Source organism: Platalea leucorodia (assembly GCF_965183815.1).
Source record: "Platalea leucorodia genome assembly, chromosome: 8".
Classification (NCBI taxonomy): domain Eukaryota; kingdom Metazoa; phylum Chordata; class Aves; order Pelecaniformes; family Threskiornithidae; genus Platalea; species Platalea leucorodia.
Window position 1 is genome coordinate 2,974,937 of NC_138830.1, and position 26,472 is coordinate 3,001,408.

The 26,472-nt window shown below is 38.8% G+C and overlaps 1 protein-coding gene across 1 annotated transcript in view; it reads right to left on the reverse strand.

Annotated features, from left to right (window-relative positions):
- Window positions 1-26,472, reverse strand: part of NAALADL2 (N-acetylated alpha-linked acidic dipeptidase like 2) — a gene marked incomplete at both ends in the record, with an annotated part of 378,476 nt that overhangs the window by 182,483 nt on the left and 169,521 nt on the right. Inside the window, one exon of the mRNA XM_082321017.1 lies at window positions 242-392. Within this exon, the coding sequence (XP_082177143.1) occupies window positions 242-392 (151 nt within the window). The remainder of the gene's footprint in view (window positions 1-241; window positions 393-26,472) is intronic.

The following is a 26,472-nucleotide window of genomic DNA, read 5'->3' on the forward strand; positions in this document are numbered from 1 at the left end:
ATACAAAAACACAAAAAGCAACAAAATAAATTAGTTAGAGTACAGACTTTGTGCCAAGAGTTTAGAGTAAAGCACTTCTGAGATTAGATTCCATCCTTTGAGCTACGCTGCATTACACAGTGTTCCCTTACTCAGGGTTTCTATTTCAGGCGGGATTTGCTTTAGTGTTTTAACTCCCACACTTACAATCAACAGAGAATTAAAGTGTCCGTTAATTGAATATGCCTTGAACAGTACTTACCAATACTGGCATAACCGGGTGTTGATGGATCTCCTCCGCTGTTCAAGGAAACCATAAAAGCTTTATCAGCAAGATCTGTAGTCTTTGGTAAGTCACAAGGATCAACGTAAAGAAGAACACCGCCAAACCCTGCATCTTCTAACAGAGAAAGCTGGAGGAACAAAATAACATACATGACTATTAACAAAAACGATGTCAGAACACATTACTGTTTATTTTAATTACTGTGGAAATAGAGGCTTTACCATGCACCAGGCTCTCACCATGCTATACTCTGTACAAACAGAATAAAGACAGGTGCAATTCCAAACTGCTTGTAACAAATACAGCAGCGATTCTTTGAAAAAACAAAATCAAAACACCAAAAAACTAATTCAAAGTCATGTTTCCCAATTAACGACAAAAGCTACCTTCAAGGCCTAATGACAAAAAGAGTTCTTACTTTTAAATGATATGTACCATGTTGAGGAAACGCAGCGCTAACACGCATTACAGCCGCATTTGAGATTTGCAACTGTTCCATCTTCACCTCTTCTATTGTGATAGTCAGACGAGGCTGGTGTGTTGGAGACGACATTCAGGTGAGGTACTGGCCAGGACTCAGCAAGGTACACAGAGAGATGGGAGCGGAGCCACCTTTCTCCCTACTCATTGGACACTTGCTAGACTTACAACCCGAACATATTTTCATGTGGTATAAATACCACCTTGAAAATGCCTTAGTTTTGAAACTAATCTCATTAAAACATTTTCAGTAGATCGTAGCTCTTCCATATTTTCCATACTACTAGCAGTACGACATTCCTGCTTAGTTTACCTCTTCAAGGACATACATAAGTGTCTACAGCACATACTAGATGTTTGCATACACTGGCATCAGTCTTGCACAGGATTTCTGAACAGAGTTACTCTTCAGCTAAGAGAAGAAAAAACAAAAGGAGTTTACAGATTAAAAAAAAAAAAAAAAAAAGTCAGCCTAGCTTAGGCAAACCTTGAAGTCTGCCTCCTGTTAGACAGACAGCTTTTATTCTGTCTCATTAGAACATCACAGCTTGAGTTGGTAACTGTAATTAGCCTTTCCAAAAATCTATAGATCTGGGGCAGCAAATCAGGCAAACTTCCCCAAAGTCAAGGACACAAGCATCCAAGCACCCTACCTTGCAGCAGCAGCTGCCTATAGATCAATTTTGACTGAAAAACCTCAGGTTTTCCCTTTCATAGGAAACAGAAAAATAAGGGGATTTTATTCCGAATTAGATGAAATCAAATTTTAATGTGGCACATACTCCCATGAAATGAGATGACCTTTCTGTGTAATGCTCTGCATATTTGGAATTGACTGAAGATACAACAATGAAACAAAGTTATATTAATTTTTCAGGCACAAGTAATTCTGGTATTTAAGGTTCTCCTTACTATTCACTATGCTCTACTGATGACTTTCCAAATGGCTTCAAATGGTCTGAGGAATGACTGCAAGTATATGATGTTTCTGGACTACACTCTCATTCTGTAGGAACCTGAGACCTTGTTACTATACCTCCATTTCTCAGTTCAGTTGTCCTTCTCCTTCTGTCTTTTAGAACCTTCATTTTTTCTGTGTGTATATATATATATATTCAATTTATCTCCTAGCTGTTGGTTTTAAGGAATGTTTATGCATAGTTCTTTGTGGGTTTACAAGTATGTAAATTACATGAATATATGGTATTCAGTTTAAGCCTCAAAACCACTTGATGTTTAGTTCTGCTTTTCTTGAAAGTTACGACAGAAAAAAACGTATAAAAATAGCAGCATACTATTTGCCATTTCTGAGTAAACATATCTAATATTGTGATTCGCCAAGATTTTGACACTGTAGTCTTAATTCAGATAAACAGATGCAAGTGAACCTGTGAATCACCTGTGTAATCCTACATATATTATTCAAACAAGCAATCCCTAGATGAAAAGGGATAGTCTCTGAAAGAACTCTATTCAGATGAACATGAGTGTGCAGTGAGAACATAAGTGACTAGCACAGATGTTTAAAAATGTAAAAGGTTAAAAATGTATTACAGACCTTAAATGTAATGCAGGAATAAAAATTTCCAAAATGGTAGGTTAGTTTATTATTGTATCGTTCTGTTTCCAATTCATGTTCATATTCATATATTCAGCCAGGATTTGATTGCACAATAAAAGGGGTGGGGACACTATAGGAGAAGCAGGATGCATCATAGCTAAATGAGGTAACAGCCAGCATTTAAAATAACAATTATCTGTTCCTGCATCCATACTAGTATCTTTTTATTCATCTCTAGTCTTATTTAATAGCATATAAGAAAGGAAACACAGATGCAGTCTTTTTTTCTTTTTTTTAAGAGAGTTTTAAAAACTTTGTACTTCAGAAAAATCACTATTAAATTCCTCTGTTTCACTGAGAGAAGGTAACTACACAGTCGCTATTCACAGAGTGCAGCAATCACTGCTGCCATGGCTACAATCTCTAGTGAGGAGTTGTGTTGTACTTGTGAAATTATAAAACAGCTTTCAGATTTCAGCTGTAATTGCTGCTTTTAACTTTCCAACAGTGACATCGCAACTATGTCAAAAATAAATTAGTATTGTTGCTTACATTTTCATCTTAAATAAGTCAACACCTTAACAGCCATGAAGTGCCCTAGCACAAAGACTCTGAGGAAGGCACCGAGTATTTTTTTACATGGCTAAAGATTGTAGATTAAGTCCTTCAAGTAAACTGGTACACATCTATTCAAATCAATGGATTATCTTAGATTGCAGAACCAGTTGACATCAGAATCTGCTCCTTATGGTTTTGGGTGTATGCCTCCTCCGCCTCCCAAAGCCACAAACATCTCGGAATAAAATGGAAACAGCAGAACCCTCGACAAGAAAACAGACTCTGGTGCCCACTGTTAACCCTTTCATTGTTTATGGCTGCTCATATCCTCAGATTTTTAGTGTCACTTTAAAAAATAGTAACTCTTTCAATCCAGTATATTAAATCGCCCCATAAAACTTTCTGGACTCAGTTTAATCTAATATGAGACACTTGCTGCTTTATCAAAGGCTCTGTCGTGTGACTGGGGACAGATTAGCCTTGTAAACTCTACACACCATAAGGCACCATTAAATTGCCTTTTAAAGACGATATGGCTGAAGCACTGAAAAGACACATCTTTCTTTTAAGTAGTGACTAGTGATTTTGGAAGATTTAATTCTACCCAGGGAGGTTCTTATATAATAAGTTAATGCTGGAATGTAAAGTGCAATAACTATAACATCAATAGCTTTAGATACATTAAGAGGGCGCCCTAATAACACATTCAAGTTTCTGGACAGGAGAGCAAGACAACTGATCTGGAAGAGTAAACAAAAGCAATTCTTTATACAGGCAGATTGCAATAGTCTAAAGAACTGGGTTTTGCTCTAACAGGAAAACTCAAAGCTACTTCTCCATTTTAATTGCACTGTCTCTGAATGTTGCAGAGGAAAGAGTCATCTTTTGTACTGGCACATAGGTAACAGAGACCAGCTCTGTACTCTACATTTGAGCCAAGCTTTACTCTTGGGCTTTGGCCACAAACCTACTGGCAGACAGGTATTAGGTCAAAAATAAGGAAGCTGAGCAGGACTCTCTGCTGGAAAAAAGACGCAACAAGAAGCAGGGGGCCGCTACCTCTCACAGCTGACTTTAATGTGTTTTATCTCACCTGAGGCTAGCGTGCATCTGAATGAATGCTTCATCGGGGGTTACGTTAGCAAACTGAATGCAGGAATGAACCTACCAAAGAGAGGCAACTACAGCTTCTCTATGTGAAACTCCAGCGTAATGCGTAAGAGCTGTCCTCAAATGACTGTCTATAAACACAGAAGTGATGCAGCAGGTACTGGCCTCAAGCTGTACTTGTTATCTTTCAGCTGAGAGCAAAGTCTCCCTCCCTGAAGATCCTTTCCCCTGGTCTCCTCTTCCCAGCTGAGACTATCCTTGCACCTCCTAAGCATCAAAAAGCATAAGAACAATCAGGTAATCAGGCTTCAGTTCTTGTCCAGAGAGTACATTGGACTGGTTACCCGCTAACCACAGAGCCTCAGAAAGATTAAAATATGCACATCAAGGCATGTGGCTGTTTAAGCAGTACTCTCGCTTTCCAGCTGAAAAGAAAGCCTGACTCCATCAGCACTACTCTGATGCTCTGTTCATGGGAGCCATATCTGGAGTTGAGTTTCAGCTGTCATTTCCTGGGCAGAGAGCAGAAAAGCACATCACACTTTGGTCTCATCTGGATTACAGCAAGTAAGAGTGCAGAGGTAGCTAAGAAAGGGCTTCCTAAACTGTTCTGTCAATGCATCCGAACACCCTGTCGTGTCTGATCCTGCAAGACCCTAATGGCTTGAAGACAATTAAATGAGCATGGCATCTTTTCTCTCCCTCTACTTCATTCCCAGTAATAGTTCTTTTTACAAACGATTTATAAAGTAGTAACGCATGATTAACTGATAAGGTGCATCACAACATAGTATATTTCTAAAAGTGATGGCTAACAATGATTATGAAAAAAAAAATCAGAAAAACATCAGAAAAAAAAGATGACACAGGTAACTGTGGATTATATCAACCTACCAATTACATTTTAAAATAGCTTCTCCTTATTAGCAATTCTTCCCATTATGTTTGCAAGTGGTCCCAAAATATGGCCAAACCTCCCGAGAACCTTGCTGTGCCACTGTCTAGACAGTTCTCCATCTCTGTGAAACCTCTTTGCAATCAGTCATGGTGTTAAATGTGCAGACAGCTACAGTATCAGCATTGTGGTTTGTCTTCCTCTCTCTCTCTCCCCCCCCGGTAAAGGTCATCTCTGCCTCTCTCCCCTTTATCCCTCCCTCAAGTTGTAATGGCTATGCTTTATAAGGTATAGCACCGGCCCCATTACTGATAAATATTGCCTCTGTAAGGCTTCTTTAGTCTGCTTTCTATGCTTGTCCATTTACCTGTCTCGATCCACAGTAATGATTGAACCACTGAACAGTTGGCACAGAAGACTTATTTCACAGGAGGAAATATCTCAGACGTGCAGTCTATTCCTGCAAGTCTAATGAAAATGGGATATTGAGTAGACAAGAGGCAGATCCTGCTAATGCACCACACTGAGAAGGCATTAATAAAATCTGGAGAGTTTACCCCTTAATGGAAGAGGGAAAAGCCATATAAGAAATCACAAGAGAGAGTGACAGATGGAAAAGAATACAGAAACTTGGAGCAGAAATTAGATGCCACAAAATCCAACCTCGAGAAACAAAGCCGTGAAAAACCTGTTCACTAACCCATGGAACAACCTGTTCTTTTTTCAAATGACACATTATGTAAGATAACATAGTTCGGTACAGGCCATATTGGCTTACAATTCTATATAACAAGTGACTTTGTCATCATGGAAGGTTCTATCCTTACTCAAAACAAGTAGCACTAACACTGTGTCTGGAAAAGTTAATTTAAAATACAGCAACTTGCAAATGCGTTTCACCATTTGTATACACGTCAGTGAGAGTTTTTCAGCATGTGATAAACCAAAGTCTAGTGCTGAAAAAAATGAACCAGATCCCTTCATGTTACTATAGGTTCCCTCCTGTTACATTTTACTTCTCAGTACTAGGTTCAATACAAATCCAGTGACATTTTCTTATTAGATCCAATTCTGCTTTCAACTATATTACATAAGCCTTCAGATTTTCAATCATTACCTAATGATTAAGATGTATCAGTAAATAAAACAATATAAACTAGCTGCACAACAGTATTTAAGATTTCTCTTTTATCTAGTTACCACGTATTTTCAATACTATGCTAGCATAATTTATAAGTCTACATTTTAAAATGACCTTTAGCACACCACGCTGCCTTAAGCAAAAAGTGCCTCAAAATGTGGTTCTCGTCTTCAGAAGGCATTCACGTGCGTGTATTTCACATTATTGGAAGCGTATATCTTGACTGTATCCTCACTCCTGTACAGAGATACTTATATTAATAGACAGTATTAGGTTGTTCATTGAAACTACTCGCATGTTTTAGAAGGCCTTTCTACCGTATCACCACAACGCGGCAGAAAAAGGCTTTTGTGGTAATCAGAATCAAAGCAATTATGCCATACACTGGGAGCTTCTGACTGATGTCAGTACCATGAAGATTATGTACCCAACCTCAATGAACTTATTTATATGAAAACCTGGAAAGTTCAGTCACAACTGAAAGTCACAACAATTAAAAAGGAACTGAGAGGCTCTGGAGAGGGGCGCCTTTGGTATACCAAGGCACCAAAGCTTTAAGTGGTAAACTAAGCAAGCTTTTATCTTCTGCCTTATCTCTTATAACTAATTTTAATGTGGAAAAAAAAAAAAAAAAAAAAAAAGAGTGTATCAAAATATGTCTGTTGTCTAGCAAAATGACAGAACCCTAAATAAAGAGATTAAACATGCTTTAGCTACAGGCACTTACAGAATGCTTAAACATGGGATTTTTTTAAGCTTAATAGGGCAGTTTGCACTCCTTAAATCTGCACACAAAACGACAAAAATTATATTTTACACAATGTCTGCATTAGGGTAAATGATATCACAATTCATTAGACAACAAAGGCCTTTAAGTGTCAGCTACTGACAGTACAGCAAAATTCCTACTGGATCATGTTATTATTCTAGCATACGACCTCTTCCACATAACTTCAGGCCAAAAGTCTTCCTCTTCCTAAAGTCAGATTCACAATTGCACTGCTTATTACAAGTCCATTCAGGTGCTAACATGGTAAAACCTGGACATAACGCATTCGTAAAATAAAAACTTAATGTATATTCCCGCTTAATTGTTAATTGCCTGCATATAATTGCCATCCCCTTTTCTCTGCCCCTTCTAGCTAATCCACAGAAAAATGCATGCAGAATTCTATATTCAAAGTCATAAAACATATGGAGCACTGAAACAAAAAACATTTTAAAGAGGAAAAACTAATTAGTAAAACAAACAATACATACAATAATATTTCAGAGGAAGAAAGAAAATATCTCAGATATGTGAAAAAATACATACGTGTACCTGTTACATATTACTCTGTTTAAAATCAAACATATTAATACAAATTTGCAACAGCTGCATCTCCTATTGCCACTACACTTCAGTGCAATGATCAGCGTTAATTAGACAAATAACAGTAACCAGTTTTTAACTACTGCGTTTTTCAGTTCGTAGTGCAACGTGCAAAAGACATGGTTCATTAACCTGAGACACAGCTTTACTAGCTGGACAGGCTACAAGTTATTAATTACTCTTTTCCACTGAAGTTCCAATTAAAATCATGACGCTCTGAAAGGAACTCCCATCTCATTTTACTAATTGGCAGTATGTAAAATCACCAAGCAAGGGGAAAGTGCCATTTGAACTGTTGGAAGACCTCACTGACATAACATCTTTTTATTTCTGAAACAGACTGCTTGAGTAGAAAAATAAGACTTTGCATAGTGCGCATTTAATTAGATGCCACTGTCCTCCCTATTACCTACTATAATACAGGGTACTTGGAAGATGCAGTGGTACCACAAACAAGACTCGAGGCAGAAAAAAAACACCTAGATACACATATCTACATTTTTATACAACTCTTCCAAGTTGCATATTTTTAACAAGTAAGGTGGCAAAGGTCCATTTTGGCTTCAGCTTAATTTTTTAATATTGCACTTAATGTTTAATCATGCCTCTACATTTCTCATCACAGAGATCTAGGGACAGCGTTCAAAAGAATTCTGTGGCAAAACACTATCTGAAGAGGTTTTGGCTTTTGCTGATCAATCCTCAAGGTGCTGCCTTAAGGTAGTAAAAGAGACGGAGGACATAGCCAGTTTAATGGCTGACTACATGGGGACGATGAAAAGAAACACCTTTCCTATTCAGCTCAAACACTGGCCTTGTCTAAGGAATGACACTATTGCTATATTGAACAACAGGACTGGGAAAAGGATTAAGCTGTGTAAAACTTCAGAAAGCCAGAAATGCAGACAATGGTGATCTCATAAATGACAGGCTATTCCAATAAAGGCTTTAGAAGGTGGAAAACATACTGCACTGGAATTAAACAAACTACTCCTGACATACAGTGCCATATATACGAACAATGCAAAATGAAACACCTGCTCTGCATCATGGCAAAACCTTAAAACTTTGATGTACTTAGAGAAATGATAATATGCAGTGCATTTATTCATGGCAAGAGTCTGACATGCATATCTAAGATTTTTTCAAGACATTTTTATTAATCACTTTCCAAATTGAAATTGTCATTCCCAATTTTCAATTTTCAGAATTTTATCCTTTTTATATCTACTAATGATTTCTAAGGAGAGGAGATTTCCCTCTTGTATCACCTGGATGTCCTATAGAATGTGGGAGGAAAAGCAGGAGGGAAGGGTAGGAAATCTTGGAAAGTTAATCATAAAAAATCTGCATATGAGTGATGGGTCTGTATGGCAGTGAGGAGTAAGAGCTATTCCGTACATAAATTTACCATCAGTTTTATTTTTAACTACCTTCTTCTGTCAGATAAGTGCTATTCAAGGGCAGTAGACTTTTAAATTAGAACTAACCACAAGAAAACTGGTTTGTGAAGGTTCACGAACATCAGCTTTTACAAGTAAAAGAATAAGGTAGGTTGTTTTTCCTTACTGTGACTATCTTAAAAAGAAACTACTGAAGGGAAATAAGATAGGCTTCAATTTAGCCAGAGACTTCCACGCTCCCAGCCCATCAATTTGGAGCAGTATTAAATCTCTATACTAGTTCATTCCCTTTTTGTGCTAGATGCGGACATGAGGAGTCCTTGGAACCCTTCGGCCCCACTAGAAGTGCTCTTGCAGCAGGAGGAGCAACTAAGCTCTCATGCAACGAAACAGACACACCAAGCCTTCCCACAGACACCTCTCCGATACCACTTATCCTTTACCGTATGTATAGTTGTCCCTTTTCATCCTCTGAGGCAAACAACCAAGGAACCAAAAACCCCCAAACACAACTACAATATGTTCTAACATGTCCCACATGTTCTAATGACGTTGGCCTGAATCCCTGCTGGAAATTCTTCCCCATAGCCAGGAATGCTGTCTGTGACAGAGCCACATTTAAACTTCCTACGAGCTATGCTATATTCAAGAGCCGCAGAATGGCCACCTCATCTAGAGTACCTGCATTTTGTAAAGAAGCCCAGTAGCATTGTCTGAGTATGGGTAAGGTGCTTTATAGCCACAAAATGAAAGAAAAAGGAAAGCAATGAAAATGCAAGACAGGCAATCGGCACTGGGAATCGCAGTACACATGCAAAGAGCAGCAGCTTCTACAGTGCAAAGCTGAGAGAAACTCACACCAACAAAAGGAATAAAGTGTTGAATAAATTAGAGCTACCATAAATTGGCAGAACTCAAACTGGATCAAGAGTTTCCAAGCATTCATGTACAATGCAGAATCACAATTCAGCCTGTTGTCTACCAGTCTGACTGGAAATCTAGGCACTAGCCTCTGGACAGCTGTAGTAGTTGAGGAAAAAAACCTCTTGAGACTTCCCTCCCCACACCATCTCTAAACAAAAAAGCAGTTTGGTTTAATCCTGTAATCCTTGCACAGTAAAATTTTTAATGTCATGGTCCTGAATGTGGTATTAAGCTTATAAAGAACTGAATGTTTTGTCCCATACTTTTTCCTGTTTGCTGTCTGCTCATCTTCTATACAGTTTTATCAAAGAAAAGTAGTTTGTTACACATCAGCAGTTTTTAAAAATGGAATTTTTCACAATAGGGTACTTGGACAATTAAACATAAGCCAGATATACTGCCAGTTCCCTGCACTAGATTTTAGGAACTTTTAATACAAATTGAGTGCATATTTTATTGCAAGATCTTGCTTACCGCTGCTAAGAAATTCACAACGTTCAATCTAATTAAAAATGAAATTGAACTACAATTCCCTAGAAACAAGGGCTGATTGGACTCAATAAGCTTTACTTAATTTATTTCAGAAACAAAATAATTGAATTGCTTACAGTCCAGAAAAAATGCTTCATTATTTGATGAGTATATAACACAAAGCCTTTTCATATTGCTATTGCATTCCTACATCTTCAGGAAATACTACTCACTTTTAAATAACGATGTAGAGGAGCACTGTGTGTACAATAAGTATCATTAAATATTTGGTAAACATTAAAAAGAAGAAACAAACAGACTGGATGACTGTCCAGATGAGCAACCTCCAAAAGCCAATAGCATTTCCTTGTTCTTTCTGAAACTGTTGTTTCTGATTATGTTTATGGTTATTTCAGTCTATGTTTAGACTCTATTATAGAGAGAATAGAGCTGAAGATCTGTCATACGAGAAACAATTACACAAAGATATAATTATAACCTTGGTAAATCGTCAGGAATAAACTGATTAGACCCTTAGTTATATTTTACGCGTTCTACCGAACTTTTAACCCAAAATCCACCAAACAGCCAGTATAGTCACAGGCCTGAGTCAAATCTGCCAATTTCCCCTTGCTTTGTTTTAATTATTATTTATTTGTTTTCCTACCACTGGAAAGAGGAGGCAAAGTCAGCAGATGCAATTTGCAAGCACCGGTCCCAGCACAGGGCACTTCTCACAGAGAGCCGTGGCTCAGGTTTACCTCACCCTTCTGCTCCTCACGCAGGGCACCGGAACGACAGAAGGCTTCCTCTGGCGAGGAGAAGTTCTCCACACCACTCTTGAACCCAGCAGCAAGGTCCCACAGCCAGGAGACAACCCAAACATGAAATAAAGTGAAACAACTTATGGCAGACCAACTTTTAGAATCAGCTTGGTTGCATAGCAAGGTTGTACCTGGTTTCACTTCAGACCTCCTGCACTGGCACTGCTGAACTACCGAGCGGCTAGGACGTGTGGAAGGCCATTGCCTCCTTTGCACCCCGCCACACCGCGTTTCCGCAAGGAAGGCAAACACGTTCAGAAACCAAAACCTTCCCACCGCAACCTCCAGCTCCACAGAGCGCCGTGGCGCCTCGCTACGGCAAACATGGTTTGCTTTGCACCGAACGGGCAGCATTTCCCCTGCGTATCTGCCGTGAGGTGCCCGCCCTCGCAGCCCCAGCGCCCCTCACAGGCCTCGCCTCCCCTTCTGGAAGCTTCTAGGTTGCCAGGCAGATTATCTGGGGCAGCGCGCGTGGCAAGGCTCGGCCAATCCCGTGCTCCTGCTGGGGCGGAGCGTCCCCTGATTGGTGCACCCAAACCCATTGGCTCCTGCTCCTGGCAGCCCGGGTCTCCCTCAGATGAGGGTCGCCATTACTCTTGGATTAGGAAAATGCATTTAGCCTGTGGTGGTTTCTTCTCTCCTTGTTTTCTGCTAATAGCAATAATGACACCCTACCTCACTGCTGTGAAACAGGGAGCCGCTAGGCTGCAGCACCCTCAGCCTCGTAACAAAGCGATGAGCAGGCTCCCACCCTGTGTTAATACAGAGGACAGGACTTGAACTCCCATCGGATGTGGTAGAAACTCCTATTTTTCAGCTCTTTAGTTACAAATTGAACCCTGAAGTGTCATCCAAAAGAGAAGTGATTACATTCATGAGTGGTAATGCTTTATACCCAGTAAACAGTACCACAAATAAAGTGCAAATAGGTGTATTTAAGGGATTTTTACCTGCCACTACAGTAAGAGCTATTAAAGATTTAATCTGTCAGTTTAAAATCATTGGTGCCTGTGCATTTAACCTTCACCTTAAATCATTGGTGCCTGTGCATTTAACCTTCACCTTCCATCCAAGATGAATTTGCATTTTGGAGAATTCTCCATTCTTTAAGGAACAGATATTTTGAGAAAAATCTAAACCACGATTTCCACGTTTTGGCCCCAAAACGTACTGCCAGCTGTTCAACCTGCGACCGAGCTGCAGAGGGCTAGCGAAGCCACGGCGGGCGGCAGCGGGGGAACACGCTCACGTCGGCGTTTCTTCCAGCAGTGAGCTGCTGTCCCCTCGGCACGGACTGGGACTGTAACACCACAGAACAGCCACGTTAAAACTGGTAACCTGACAGCATGCAGGAAAATTTAAAGATTAAGAACGCATAAATTATAATTTTCTTTTCCTGAAGTTTGTTTATTTGTTGTAGGTACATTCAGCTGCAGTCACAAACCAGATACTGACCTAAATCTGACTTTTGACATACTTACCTCTGATTAATTAACTGAGTTTTCCTCATACTTTGACATTTATGAGTCAAGTTTTTTGTTAAATTCAAGGCTATACTCAGAACAAAAAGGTAAGGCAGCGTCATACTAGCCTTAGGGAAAAAAAATAATTAAAAGACATTAAAGTGTATTACCTAAGTGCTGCCAGCAACCAAACATCAGTGAGGACACACCAGGCTTGTTTTTCCACTTTGAAGCTACAGAGTTGAGTGCTCTAGTTCTCAGTTATATGCAGTGCAAATCAGTAACACGGGTATATGTTTTCAGATGCAGGGAGAAGCAGCCCCTCTTACAGGGCGGGAACAGCTACGTCTCAGTTCGCATTGCAAGCATCAGCCTTCTGAAGTCATTCCGGTTACCACAGCCACTGTCCTCTGCCCGTAAGGGAAACTCCCATGGCTAAGTAGTGGTGTAAGTCATCTACTGAGAGTAGAGGAGAGGACAGCAACTTGTACCTTAACCTCAGGAAAGGGATCCTCAAATTCTTACGAGAAGTAGCAGGTGGGCTGAAAGACTGAAGAATTAATATACGATGTACTACACTGTTAGACATAGTAAACAGCAGAGGTCTGTGTGTTGCATGCACCTAAAAGCCAGGAACGTGTCCTCTTTTGTGCATTTGATTCACTTTAGCTGTTTGTTACACCTCCTCCTGAGGATTCTGGGTGTCATGACCATTATTCACTCAACTTCTGCATTAATTCCACATAATTGCCTGCATTTATGAATTGTTTTTTGCAAACAATTCTCCAAACAAGGTAGGCTTTGGACATTTAATGGCCCCAGGCCACCAACCAAAGCAGAAGTACACACAAAAAATGGAGACAACAACGTGGAAAAAAAAAAAAACAAAAAAACAACTTATGTTGTTTCTAAAATTACCAGTTCAATAATCAGCAAGACTAAGGAAGTAAATAAGCAGAGAGAAAGAGAAGTGCCTACTTGCATAAACCCCACACATCGTGCATCATATGCAATGTAAACTCGTAATCTTTGATTCTCTCACCAATCTTTTCCCAGCTTACATGTAGCCTGTATTTGGGATATCCTTGGGGTACCTTGAGTATATATTTTCCAGTACTGACACTGAAAGTCATGTTGAAATGCAAACAGCCCAAGTCATCCTACCATCTCCAAGATAAAAGTAGGATTATGAATTTAGTAGCTCCGCGAGCGTAGATGTTGTATGGCATCTATTAAGATATTAGCAGATGTTCTCACAACCCACATAACAATCAGTCACAGATTTTTAATTAAGGCACATTTGCTGCCTCAAGTAATTGCATCTTAGGACGTCTGTTAGATTGTTAAAATACAACTGCCTTCATCAGACCCGTGCAATAAAATTCCTTTTCACTTATTTTATTATTCTCACAATTATTATCTTGGAAGATTGTATGAAAAGCTAGTCTGTTTCTTTTAAAGTACAAAACATGTTCTCCAGTCAACTGTTTCCTGGGCTATTACATTGTATCCAGGTTTCATGCTTTTAAAATAAGGCCTTGAACATAATATAACAGTCTCTTTAGATATTGGATAACATTTTTATGTATTTTTAAATTTACATTTGGTTTAATTTTATGTTTCTAAGTGGAACATATAATGATATAGAGTATGCTATATGTAAGCCTCAGGCATATCTATATATCAACTAGGAAAACTGCGTATTATTAATTGGTTGATGAATATTTTACTTTCATTTATGGAAAAGAGCAGTGTTTAACTACTTGGTTAGCATGCCTTTAAGTAAATCAATACTCAGTATGAACTTATTTATCTTCCTTATTAGAAAAACAGTCACAAACCAGGAATGATAAAAGAAAGGATCATAAAGAATGTGCCTCAGTGTATAAAGTTATTTCAAAAACTATAAATATTAAAGAAGTTATTAAAAGCCTTAGCAATAAAAGTTCTTTATAAATTAACTGTACTAATGTCCACTCCTAAGCTCCCTTAGAAATCCTAAAATTAAAAATTTGGTTAGTTTCATTTTTTTTCCATGACTGACATTTCAGCAACTAGAATTTTTTCTGCAAGACCTTATTCACGAACTGTGCCACACAGAAAACATCATGAGCATATCCGTCATATTGAACATCAGGGTCTATAGCAGAATACGTAAATAAACCGAAGTACCACTTTATGTATAACTCAGGTACACAAAAACTGCAGCAAATCTCCGCAAAAGATACAACAGCTGAAAAAGTCAACATTTGCAGCTTTTTTCTTCATAGGTTCTTTCTTTTTCAATGCTTTCCACTCAGCACATCAGTAAAGCAGCTTTGGCTCCTCCTGTGACCTACTAAATAGCCCGTTTCACCAAAATGGAACAGTAGAAAGAGCTACACGAAGGAGGTCCAAGGTTGAAGTACTTGATGAGAACAGGGATGGCAGTTGTATTAGTCTGGCAGTCACAAAGCGCTACAAAGTCACTCATTCACCATCAGTTAAAAAAAACTCAAACACACAACACACAAACCAACAACCCCCAGCTCTTCTTCAATAACACTCGTATACTATTAGTTCCAGAACATCAATCCAAAATTATGCCCTTGTCTTGTCATAAAAAATGGAGTGAAAAATATAAAATGTGAAAAATATGCCCGACTTATTGTCATAAAGATTTTTTATGCAGTGATTAGGAAAGGAAGACCCCAATGCCAAACCAAGGCCATACAAAGGGTGGTTAAGAAAGATGAGCTAGCAACACTATTGCTCCCTGCCACTCTTCTCCTCAACTAGGTCACGGACAGCAGCCGCAGGAAAGTCATTTTTGTCCTTCTCTGACAATTTTTTGGGGAAGGCAAGGAAAGACCAAACAAAAATATCCTTCAAAACCTCGTATGTTAAAAACAAATACAGCTCCCTCTGACAGGCCCACTGAAAGGATTTAGCACCACTTAGAGCTCCTAGAACTCCACTGAACTGACCTCTAAATGACACAAACACAGAATACTCTAGTTAGAAGAGGAAAGAAAAAGAAATACAATGAAACCCACGGTCAATCAATTTCTCTTACACCACTGTTTTCTCTTGAGCCAGAACTTTCAGTAAAAGTCTTTAAATCATACACAACTTTAGTCTGGAAAAAAACAACAACAACAACCACCAACCCCCCCCCCAAAAAAAGCTCAAGCACAACACAACTCTCTGCTGCAAGGCCATGCAATGAATGAATGGTCTGCAGACAAATGAAGACATACATATCCTCTGGTGTTTAGCACAGCACAGGAATCTATAGAAAATCAGGGAATAGTTCCAAGTTCAGATAAGAATTTTCTCACGCAACTTCTCTGCAATTGAGGCAGCATAAATAGAAATTTCTGTTCTCACTCATTAATGCCTTTTCTTTGGCAACAGATCGGCGGTGATGACTAACCTTTGCACTTACCATTGCTTGCAACTGGACAAAAAGGTGAAAAGAAAGCCAGTTCAGGGTTACAGGGCAAGCTCGCTTTTCTATCACTTACTAACAGAAAAAGGAACTACATTCATTATATTTAGAATATTAATAGTTACCGAAATCATTGTGTCTAAGTCTGCATTTAATTGCACAAGCTTTACACCAACATAACATGCTCAATTTCAGTAAACTTAAACTGGTAAGAAACTAAAAGAGTCAGGCTTTGTAACCTTTTATGTGTAGCGAATCGAATTCTCTCAGGAAATGGAAAAATGTTTCATGTAAGATATAAACGTTATGATTCTTTTTCATAGTAAATGCTAAGATGAATCCTAAAATAGACAATGTGCATAAAGAATAGTCAATTGTAGAAGTAGAGACAACTTAGACCAACAGAGAAACAATTAATAAGAGAAATAACAGAGAACCAACAGAGAAATAATTAATGCCCATCTTCCCAACAAGAGCCTATATGCCAACAGGAGACACTGAATGGCTAAGTAGTTCTGTTAAGATACTTGAAGCAGGATGACAAGGGTTTTAAAATCCAATTTACCTTTTTGGGGTTTTGCCAGCATCTATTAAACTGTCCTTTCAGACAAGATTTCTGAAGAGAACGATCTGTTCATGTGATGTTCCATGAAGATACTGAGTTTAGAAGGCAGCTCTGGCAGTGAAAACCTTCTCTAACGCAGCTCAGCTCTTCGCACCCCATAAGATAATCTTTGATTATAAGAAAATAACTTCAGACCTTGAAGTCTGCCTTAGAAACATTTGTATGAACTTCAGCTCACAGTCTCTGATGTTACGTTCCAGGCTTACCATCCAAAACCTTCTCTGCATTTGAGTACAAACATGTGCGTAACTTCTTCTGAGTACTCCCATCTCTGCAAACCCCTTCTTTCAGAAGCCATGTCAACAAGTCGGTGATGGAAAACACACTGTAAAACAGGGCGCTAAGTCAACAGGTTCTTACTGGTTTCTAGAAAAGTGGATGAGCACAACCTGCTAGAATGAACTGATTATTTTACCCCAGCTGGAGAAAGAACTTTTATGATTGACTTCAAAATAAGGGCAGAAAGTCTTGAGATAAAGCAGCGAAGAGGTCTACTTTCCCACAACAAGCCCGCATTTTTCTATTGTTTGGTCTTGGCATCTTTTAAAACATTTACTGCTGGGCTTTTTTCTGAAGAGCTGAGCAATTTTGATAGGGAACAAAACAGCTGTAATTTTCCAGAAAGCACTGTTAACTAATGCTCAGTCTTCTTGGATTAACCTATTTACTCGGCTGGCCCTTCAACAACAAAGTAGTCAATAAAGTTATTTTTATTTCTCTGTTACATGCAGCATTAATCTGGGGGGGTTTAATGTTTTTTAGGACAAAAAAAAAAAAAAAGGCATTTCAACTTTTTTGTATGCTTTGAAATGCTTTGATTGGGAAACACAACGTTTCAAGATATTTTGAATCGCTGATCTCCTAGCAACCAGAAGGCAGCAGCGGTCCGCACTTGAGACCAGGGCTCAGGTGACAATGCAAAGGCTGAGAAATCCTCTCAAGCCATTTGCTCAATTACACTCACAAACCTGTGACAGACGTAGGTTCTCTCCAAAGGCTCTCACTCAGCCCCACTTTTGAGACAGATGCAAGAAGAAGATACGAAGCTTTCTAGGCTCACACGGATGACTGCAGGAGGTGGATCTGAATGTACTGATGCTGATGCAAGGCTAACAAGCGGATACTTGGAGCAATACACAAACCCCTCTGTAAAATAATAGGAGAATGACTGCTTTATTTGCCTCCAGAAGTAGCAGATGAAGTACATATTAAAGGAGAAGAATTCAGAGAACATACTTGTTTTTCACTTAAAAAAAAAAAAGTTTTGCCCATGACATTTCCTCCACATATTTCTATTCTTTAATATTGCTGAAATTATGCTATGTATTGCTTATTTATTCAATGATTAATTTCCATAGCCGTATGTGTTCTAGGTCTATATGCAGCTCGTGTTGTTCATTCATAATACATGAATTTACTAATAAGTACAAGAGTTCTATTCAGGGAGTAGTAAAATTCAAAGCCAATATATTATCACGCTTGTATTACTGACGTTATCGCTTCACATCATCCTTCTTCCTCTAAATTTCATAAAGCGATCTCATGTATTATCCATCAGCATAAAAATCCCAGCTGGTTTTAGTTAGGAAATCGATGTACGTGGATTTCAAGATACAAGACATACGGCTTTGTCCAAAAATAGTTATTAGTAAACTGATTTCCAAAACGAAGATGTACAATTTGTAATCAAATTGACTGAAACGTTAACATGGTATCATTCCACAGACTTAAGTCAACACCAGAAGATACAAAAGGAAGTGTTGCTTCCTTTTTAGGGACAAGACACACATCTGCCTTTAAATATGTTTGGGTTTTCGGGTTGGTTGGTTTGTTTTTGGGGAGTTTTGTTGTTTTTTTCCCCCCCTCTTGGAGCATAGTTAGAGAATATGATAATAGGAATGTTAAAGAAGTCTCTTTTCCCAGTATTTATAAACATCTTCAGAGGCAAACCAACTCACCATGTAACACACCTTGGCCACGAGAGACCGACCAAATTAATTTCAGAAAAAAGGTTTAGAATCTGCTCGGATGTTATTTGTTTAGGGAGCACAGACTTCTGAAGCACTACTTCTGATTACGCTGCCTATGAATATTGAGGCCAAGAGAAAAAGCTTCTCTCTTTCCAAGATCCTTAAAGGGCGAAGACTAGTGGTTAGCATGCAGCTGGTACCTTCAGATTTCTATCATTTACTCTGGTCTGTTCATACGGAGACTGAAGCTGGAATATTTTGTGGGTAGGCCGTTTCATCTATTTTTGTTTTGTAGTAAGTGGAAAAGCATTGCCAGTTTTAAGTACATGCTTTCCCAAGTGTGCAATTCTATACCAGGAAATTGTAGGTATGTACGTAGTGGAACTCGTCACCACAAGCTATTGTAGAGGTAAGCATAAACAGGCTCAGAAGTGGAATATACCAATTCATGGAATATTCCTGATGATAATTAAATTAGCCCAGACACATTCTCACTTCAGAAGTCACACTACCAATGACTGCCATTTTTGGGCAAGGTATACCAAAGGAAAAAAAAAAAAAAAATTCCTTTGTACTGGGCTTTGTAACTCATACGCTTCCCCTACGCATGAGCCATGTCAGGTAAGGACATCACGCTGACAGAGGACATTTTCTTACGTTATGTTTGCATAGTAAAAGATGGAGACTTTTTTCTGGTCAGTAAGAACTTCTCGACAGAAGACTAAGCAGAGGATCATTCTGGATGAGTGCCTGTCCGTGCGTGTCACCATGGCAGTTTACGGTACAATATTTCAACACTAACAGTACTAAGCTATGGCCATGACCTTATCATCGTATCAGAGTTTTACCTGAATAAACACCAGACATGGCTTCTTTTGCCAAAGGGGACTTGTTCCTGTAAAACATACTAAGCAACACACTTAATTATGTTCCTTATATTAAAGAAAGGGAGTTTTAATGTGCTTAAAGATAAGGCTGTGTTTCTATATTCTTCTGGAGCCAGAGCAGAATGCTAGAAACCTCACTGTATCAAGCTTCTCTCTCTAGCAAGAAATACACTTTCTCACATTAACAATCAAACTAATTTTGGTATTAAAACATAGGTTTTCCCAAAATTAAATAACGTACTCTAAATTTTATTCTGCTTGTTTGCTGAACAGAAAAAGGGAGAAATAAGACATTTAAGCTACTCTTCGCCTGTTACCACTGCTATCACTAAGCATTGAACAATTCTACACTTTTGGTAGGTCGGAAGCAAACCTTACTTTCTTAATCTGTATGCCTTGAAACGACTTCATTTTCAAAAAAAAAAAAAAAAAAAAGAAAAAAAGCACTTTGAGTGGGAACATCAGATTTAGTCCTTGCAACGTTCAATGAATCTGTACGGCGCTCACATCAAAATTCATCCCAGTTAGGTCTACTTGCAAACAATACAAATCAATAAATTACCATTTTAATAAAAATCTCATCTAAAAATGCAAACTATATTTGTAAGAACCACTTTACACTTGCAAAGGGTACAAGTTTTCCAGAAAAAAGTACATGCAAAAATGTGCAGATGAAAACAAAACGCTACAGGCCTTTGCAAACAAATTATAATGTATATACAATGTCGCACACAAAATAAATTTCTGGGTATGATAACCTCACACACATTTTTCTAAATGCTAAGATCTCAGCCTCTCGTAATTACCTAATTTCTGGTGAATTGCATTACACTGAAAAGGAACAAAATGTAAATTAAACACTCTGTAGTGAAAATTTCTGTACTTTTATCACACTCTATCACCCTTCCAACCCCATTTTGTTGGCTAGGGCAAAAGCCATCTTTTAAGGATGCTCCCCTTAACGCTAAGCGTGAAGCACTGTGCAGATATGATACTTATGCTATTTCGTAGCTCTTTCAAAACAAGAAAGATAGATACACGCTGTTTTGAATGGGATTGTTGCTGCATACAGTTCTTATGCAGAAAAAGGAGGCTGGGTCACAATTCTCCTAATGTCTTCCCTGTATCTCATTTTTATGGTTCATGTACAGCACTGTACAGCGGAGACAACTCGCATTGCCAGGCACAGCAGGAGCCCATAAAGCCTGCATAAGCCTCACCATTTATCTGATATTGGAAACAGCAGATCCAATGTATCACACATTTACGTGATCAACTGCATTGCTAAAAGAATCTGAAATGAAGATGGCACACGCAGTTACCGAGAGACAGCAAAGGCTACAGCAGGCAGATGCACAGGACTAATTAATTTCTAATCTGTCGTAAAGATTTCTTAAACCTGGAATCCAAGAATCACCTGAACTAGCAGATTTGGACTTGCCTTTCATACTCTATAATATGATAAACAGCAATAGGACATGGTCAGGCGGTTAAGTGGATTAAATGTTATCGTATTTCCTCTGAGACCGCAGCAGGAGGCCTGACTGAAATGAGTTGTCAGGTCAGTTCCCCGATGGACATTTTGTATCATAAAACCATCACCTACAACTGAATACTGATATAAAAGGCAATAGAGTCAGTTGCCACTCTGGGGAAAACCAAGATTGACTTAGAAATGAGAAATACACTGCCTTCTTATTGAAAGGGTGGGCTCTCTAGGTCACCTCAAGGTCACTTCTGCGGCTGCGTGGCGAGAATTCTTATGATGCCTGCATAGTAACTTGCAGCGGAAAAACGTAAATAACGGGTTCGACTGCCAGTGCCGGCTCCTCCAGCCTTCACAGAATGCAAATACCCTGTCCGCTACCTAAAATATTACCTGTATCTAGACATCACCGTGCGCTGTGCTGACAAACCTCAGCCAACGCACATACTATGATTATTTACAATTACAAGGCTATCATCAGCAACAGTGAGGGGGTTTTGGTGTGTTGGGTTGGTGGCTTTTTTAATCTGATGAAAAACCTGCTTTTTCCAGAAATGTGAAGTGTAAAAGTCATGTGAAATTTGGAACTATTAATGAAAAACGTTACTAGTTGTAATATGGCATCCTAAGCCAGTTTAGGAAAGTAGCCCCCACCAATTTTAACCTCCGGTTCCGGCGGCCGTGCTCATGCGCCTTTTGTTCTCTCTCCCAGTGAACACCAGGAAGCTCAGCAATCTTTTTGTAAGCAACATCCCAGATTGACCATTTGTATCAAAAAGCATCAAACCCAATGCTTTTTTATAAATAAATAAATAAATAAATAAAAATCAATCACCATGAATGATCACAACTCCAAATATGGAATATTAATTGCTTTCAGAAAATCGCTTAGAATAAATTCAATACAAAAAACAAAACACACCCACCAAACACACCCACCAAACACACCCACCAAACCCAAAACCACACAAACCCATAAGAATATAGTAAGATAACATATAAATTGAAGCAAGTTGCCATTTCCTTAGAGCTAGATCTAGAGAAAAGATAAGTTTAACTTTGTTGTGCCTGTTGCTCTCTGTGAATTATTCACTCAGACCTAAAGACGAAATTAAAACGCCTGAGTTCTCATATTGACATGCACAATCTTTTCAAGTTAAGTGAAAATATGTTTGCTGTGGAAGAACTGCCTTCTGCACAGAAGGCTGGTTTAATGTTTTGGCAATTGAAATGAAATATTCCAAGTGGCTATCACTGCACTTGCAAAGAGGGTGCCAATTAGATTTGTAATGATGGACTTGGTGTTTTTCTTTTCAAATTCGCGCACAGGCATCAAGAAGCCCAAACAGTTAAGAGTGAAATTTTGACTTTGGTGTTCTCCAGCTTTTTCAGCATTATGTAAAGAAAGAGAAATTGAAAAAAATATAATGCTAAAAGCCCCCCCCCCAAGACCTCCCAAAACCCTGAGGGCAAGCAGTTATATATTTTATCCAGCTATGCAGCTATGTTCCACAAAATCCAGTTACAGAAGATCTGAAATGAGTGCATCAAATAACCCTAGGGAAAATAATAAAAAACCTCCATAGGCTATAGAATACAAAGTATAAAACCCGAGTTCCATTGATGCCAAAGAAAAGGTTGGCTATCAGCATTCAGCCAGACCACGTTTCTGCTCAAAGTTCGGATCACAATGCAAACTACAGGTGTATTTGAAAGGGCAGGATTCAGATTTTCATCCATAAATCACAAGTGTTTGTAAATCACCAAGGTCTGGATCTGGCTATATTTCCTAAACTGTGGGACCAGCTTCAAAGCTATTTCTCTTCAGAGGACCCACTGGGTTACTGAACCATTTTTTTCCCAACTGTGTTAACTTAGATGCATTTTAAAGGCCAGATGACAAAAAAAAAAAAAAAAAAAAAAAAAAAAAAAAGCCACAAAGCACGAAAGTCATTCTTCAGTTGAGTAATCCATGATATCCTGGTTTATCAAATAAAACGATTCTAGGAACAGAATTATTTGCTTCTGTAATCTCTTAAAGTTTTACATAAATACTTTGTTCAACAATAATGACGCTTGATACCTTTCAAATCAGTTCGCAGACATGTAAATAAACTGATTATTAAGAAGTAATTGCTGTGAAACAAGAAGAGAAGACCTAAGAGGCCAGAGAACAGTCATAACTTTTTTTTAATAAAATAATAGACCAGTAACTACTACAGAACATGCCATACAATTCAAACTCACTACAGAATGAGGGGTTTACTTATAAAACACTTGTTGCCTGAAGAAAGAAGGCCTTTTCCTCTGGTCACGATTCCAGAAAACATAAAATAACCAGCATGTCCAGTACTAATCTGTAATTAGCCTTAACAGAGTTGTTCAAATGGGCAGTTCTGAAGATAAATGGCACGGGTTGCATTGCTTCACCTAGCCCAGTGGCCGACACTTTCAAAGAACCAAAAGGCAGACAGACCTGGTCTGGCAGGATGAGATTTTATATATTCACTGCTCACCTCCGCTCAGGCTCCTGGATCTTCCATTTTCTTTTTCACTTTCTCAGCTGTTGTTGAAATCAAACAGTATGTGCTGGAAACGCGCGAGATGAAAAAAGGGCCCGATAATTCGGCTGTCAATGGCTCTTTTGTGAAGTCCAAGGTCAATTAATCTGAAGGGCCAGTTCAATTAGCAGCTTGGGTAGAAAAAAAGCCTAAATTTCCCTATATAAGCAGCAGAAAAAGTGCCAAGACCACTTGCAGAAGTATGGCTAGTGCATCTGCAGAAAGAGCAAACTCAAAAGGTTTGGATTTTATGATGAAAAGACAAAGCGCGCAAGTCTCTCCCATTGCCCTGCGCGCGAGCGGCTGATCGGCTGCGTGCATTTAGAGCTCCGAGGTACAAATTGAGGCAACGGACTTCTTTGCTCAGCTCTGCTTCAGAACAACTGCCTCCCAGCAAAGCCATTTCACTTGACTTTGCACCATTTATCAGCACAGAGCACTCAGACAGTAAATTGGATGATTGCATTTACTACTCACTTTTTAAGGGCTTGATAAAATAGAAAATTATGCTTGGGCTTCACACCTCTAAAATCCGACAAGAGCTTCAAAAGACCCCAGAATGAAATTTTTATGAGTCAGCCATCCTCCATTTTTGAATGGAAGCCACTTACTGTCTCACTCGATTTAAGCCTATTGTGCTGAAGGGAGGAGGCCTGCTATAAAATGGTCGGCCCTTTCCCTCGGGAAATTGCAATTCATAATGGGAGCCAGACTAATTTTTCAAAGGATGCATTTAATATATGTAGTGAACGTGCAATTAAACACCCAATTGAGTATATGAATATTTAGAATTATTTTCCCAAGAGAAAATTAACTGTTCCGTGTTATTGGAGATAAGAGGACTATGTACCCAGTCGAATAGCTAAGAATTCAGTGTTTGATTCAGCAGTAGGACTTCAGGAACTTCTGTATCAATCCAGAAGTGAGAGAGAGAACAGGAACAAGAGTGGGAATACGTCTGCAAAATGGCAACGACTTCTCAAAACATTAAGGGAAAATTCTGTGGCATCAGAAACGCAGAATAATCGATACCTACTTTTGCTCATTAACTTTTATGTCCCCCCGTTTACTCTGCTAAGAGCCCATTTCTCCTTCCTTTCAAACAAATCCAGGGGTTTGTAATCGAAAAGGAAATGAGTAATAACCAAAAGTCCTTTTACTGATGCAACCAAAATGTTAATTACTTGAGAATATTGACAAGTTGTGCTACAATTCCAGACATCAATCGCTTTTCTCCTACCCCACCCCTTACATCGTCTTCTTACTGCTTACAAGAGCAAATTACTTTCTCCCATTTATATGTATAAAGCAGGAACTCTCACTCTATTTTTATTTACTGCAGCACACTTGACTACAGGGATAAGGGAGCAAATTTTTGTCAGCTATTTCATATTCATCTGGACAGACAGGGATTGGATTTATAAACGCACTGGCACTGTTTCACTCTTAGGTGGTACAGGTCACAGCGCCTCATCCTTCAAATGCTGGATTAAGTACGAGGTAAATTGCCATGCGCAGTTTAAGTTATTCTGGGTAGTAACTGCCTTCTAGGAACGGAACAATACACCTCAGCGTGACTCAGTTCCAATCAGCAACACAAAAACACTCTTCTGACGTTTTATTTAGTCATCAACTATAGATTTATCAAGTCAGTATCACTTCTCAATTTTCTTTCCCATAGGACTTCACACAGAGGGAAAAAATGTATCACAACCAGTACTTTCAATTTATTAAAGCTATGTTTTAAACTAAGCTTACCAATAAAAGTTTAAAATATGACTTCAGGATGAAGCATGAAGTGATAAACCTGTGCACAGAGGCTCGTTCTTTACCTCAGGTACGTGTACTCAAGGGGCTGGGGGTGGATGTCTTAGTCACCCCAACAGAGAACAGATTTACGACCTCGAGGCAGGGTGTCTCCAGGCGTCTCTCATTAGCTATGGCGGCTTGTTCCTTCTGTTCAAAGGGACGGGAAAGCATTCTTAGCAGTCAAAGCAGGAGGAATGTAACTGAGAAGTATGTCTACTAACCTCTTAAACGTGATAAACTTTCAGAAAAAGGAAGACCGATGGTCTTTCTTCAAAACAAGCACACATTTTCTTCTCAGTAATCACTAAGGAGCAAAATAGCTTGCGCATCATTCCGTGAATCACGAAATCAGGAAGAGGTAAACAGGTGACTAATAGAATCATTCAAAACACAAATCCATTACATAAACATTTTTTTGGTACGGACTATTGTCCACTACATTTTTTTAAGGCTTTGGTACAGAATTTTTTTTACATAGGAAGTAGAGAAAGAAATTAAAAGGGAGCCTTCTTCAGACTGGATTGTAGCTACGGATTAAAGATGCTGTTTGAGGAGGGGGAAGGTTAACAACACAAGTGAGCTAAACCTAATCTTTGAGGGGGGGAAGGATAAAGAATAAAAGCAACAGCCTTGAAGGAGGGAATCTCCTACAAACTCAGGGGAGACGAAGGCTAAGGAAAAAGCACCAGGAAGCAACCTGTAGTTCATTGAAGACAACGTAAGAACTAGCACTTTTTGTAGGAATATAATTTGGCTAAATAGCAAACTCTGCGTCAACAAATCTGATTGTTATCAATCAATCTGAACTCAGCTTGGATTATTCAAGAGAACTCTCAGGGTTTTGGGAATCGAGATGATTTTAAAAGGATGATAAATTACAGAAGATCTGAGGAAGAGGGTGCTATTCAAGTGGATGTTACTAGATGATCCCTTCAGATCCAGATCTCCAGGTCTAGTTTTATATGCTTCTATAACTTTTATCCATACTACCTATACTTATGGCTCGAATTTTCAAGAAGGGCTTTGGCAGGGGATATAAAATCATTAAAAATCCCATAGTGCTTACTTGGGAGATGGGTATATAATGACTTTAGGCACCTTGGAAAAAATTCCATCCTACAAAAAACCCAAACCAACCAGTGTCCTTAATAATGAAATGTATATAAGGTGTTAAAGTTCCCTAAAAACATTTTGTTCAATATAGTTTATATATATATGTGCACACTGTGTATATATA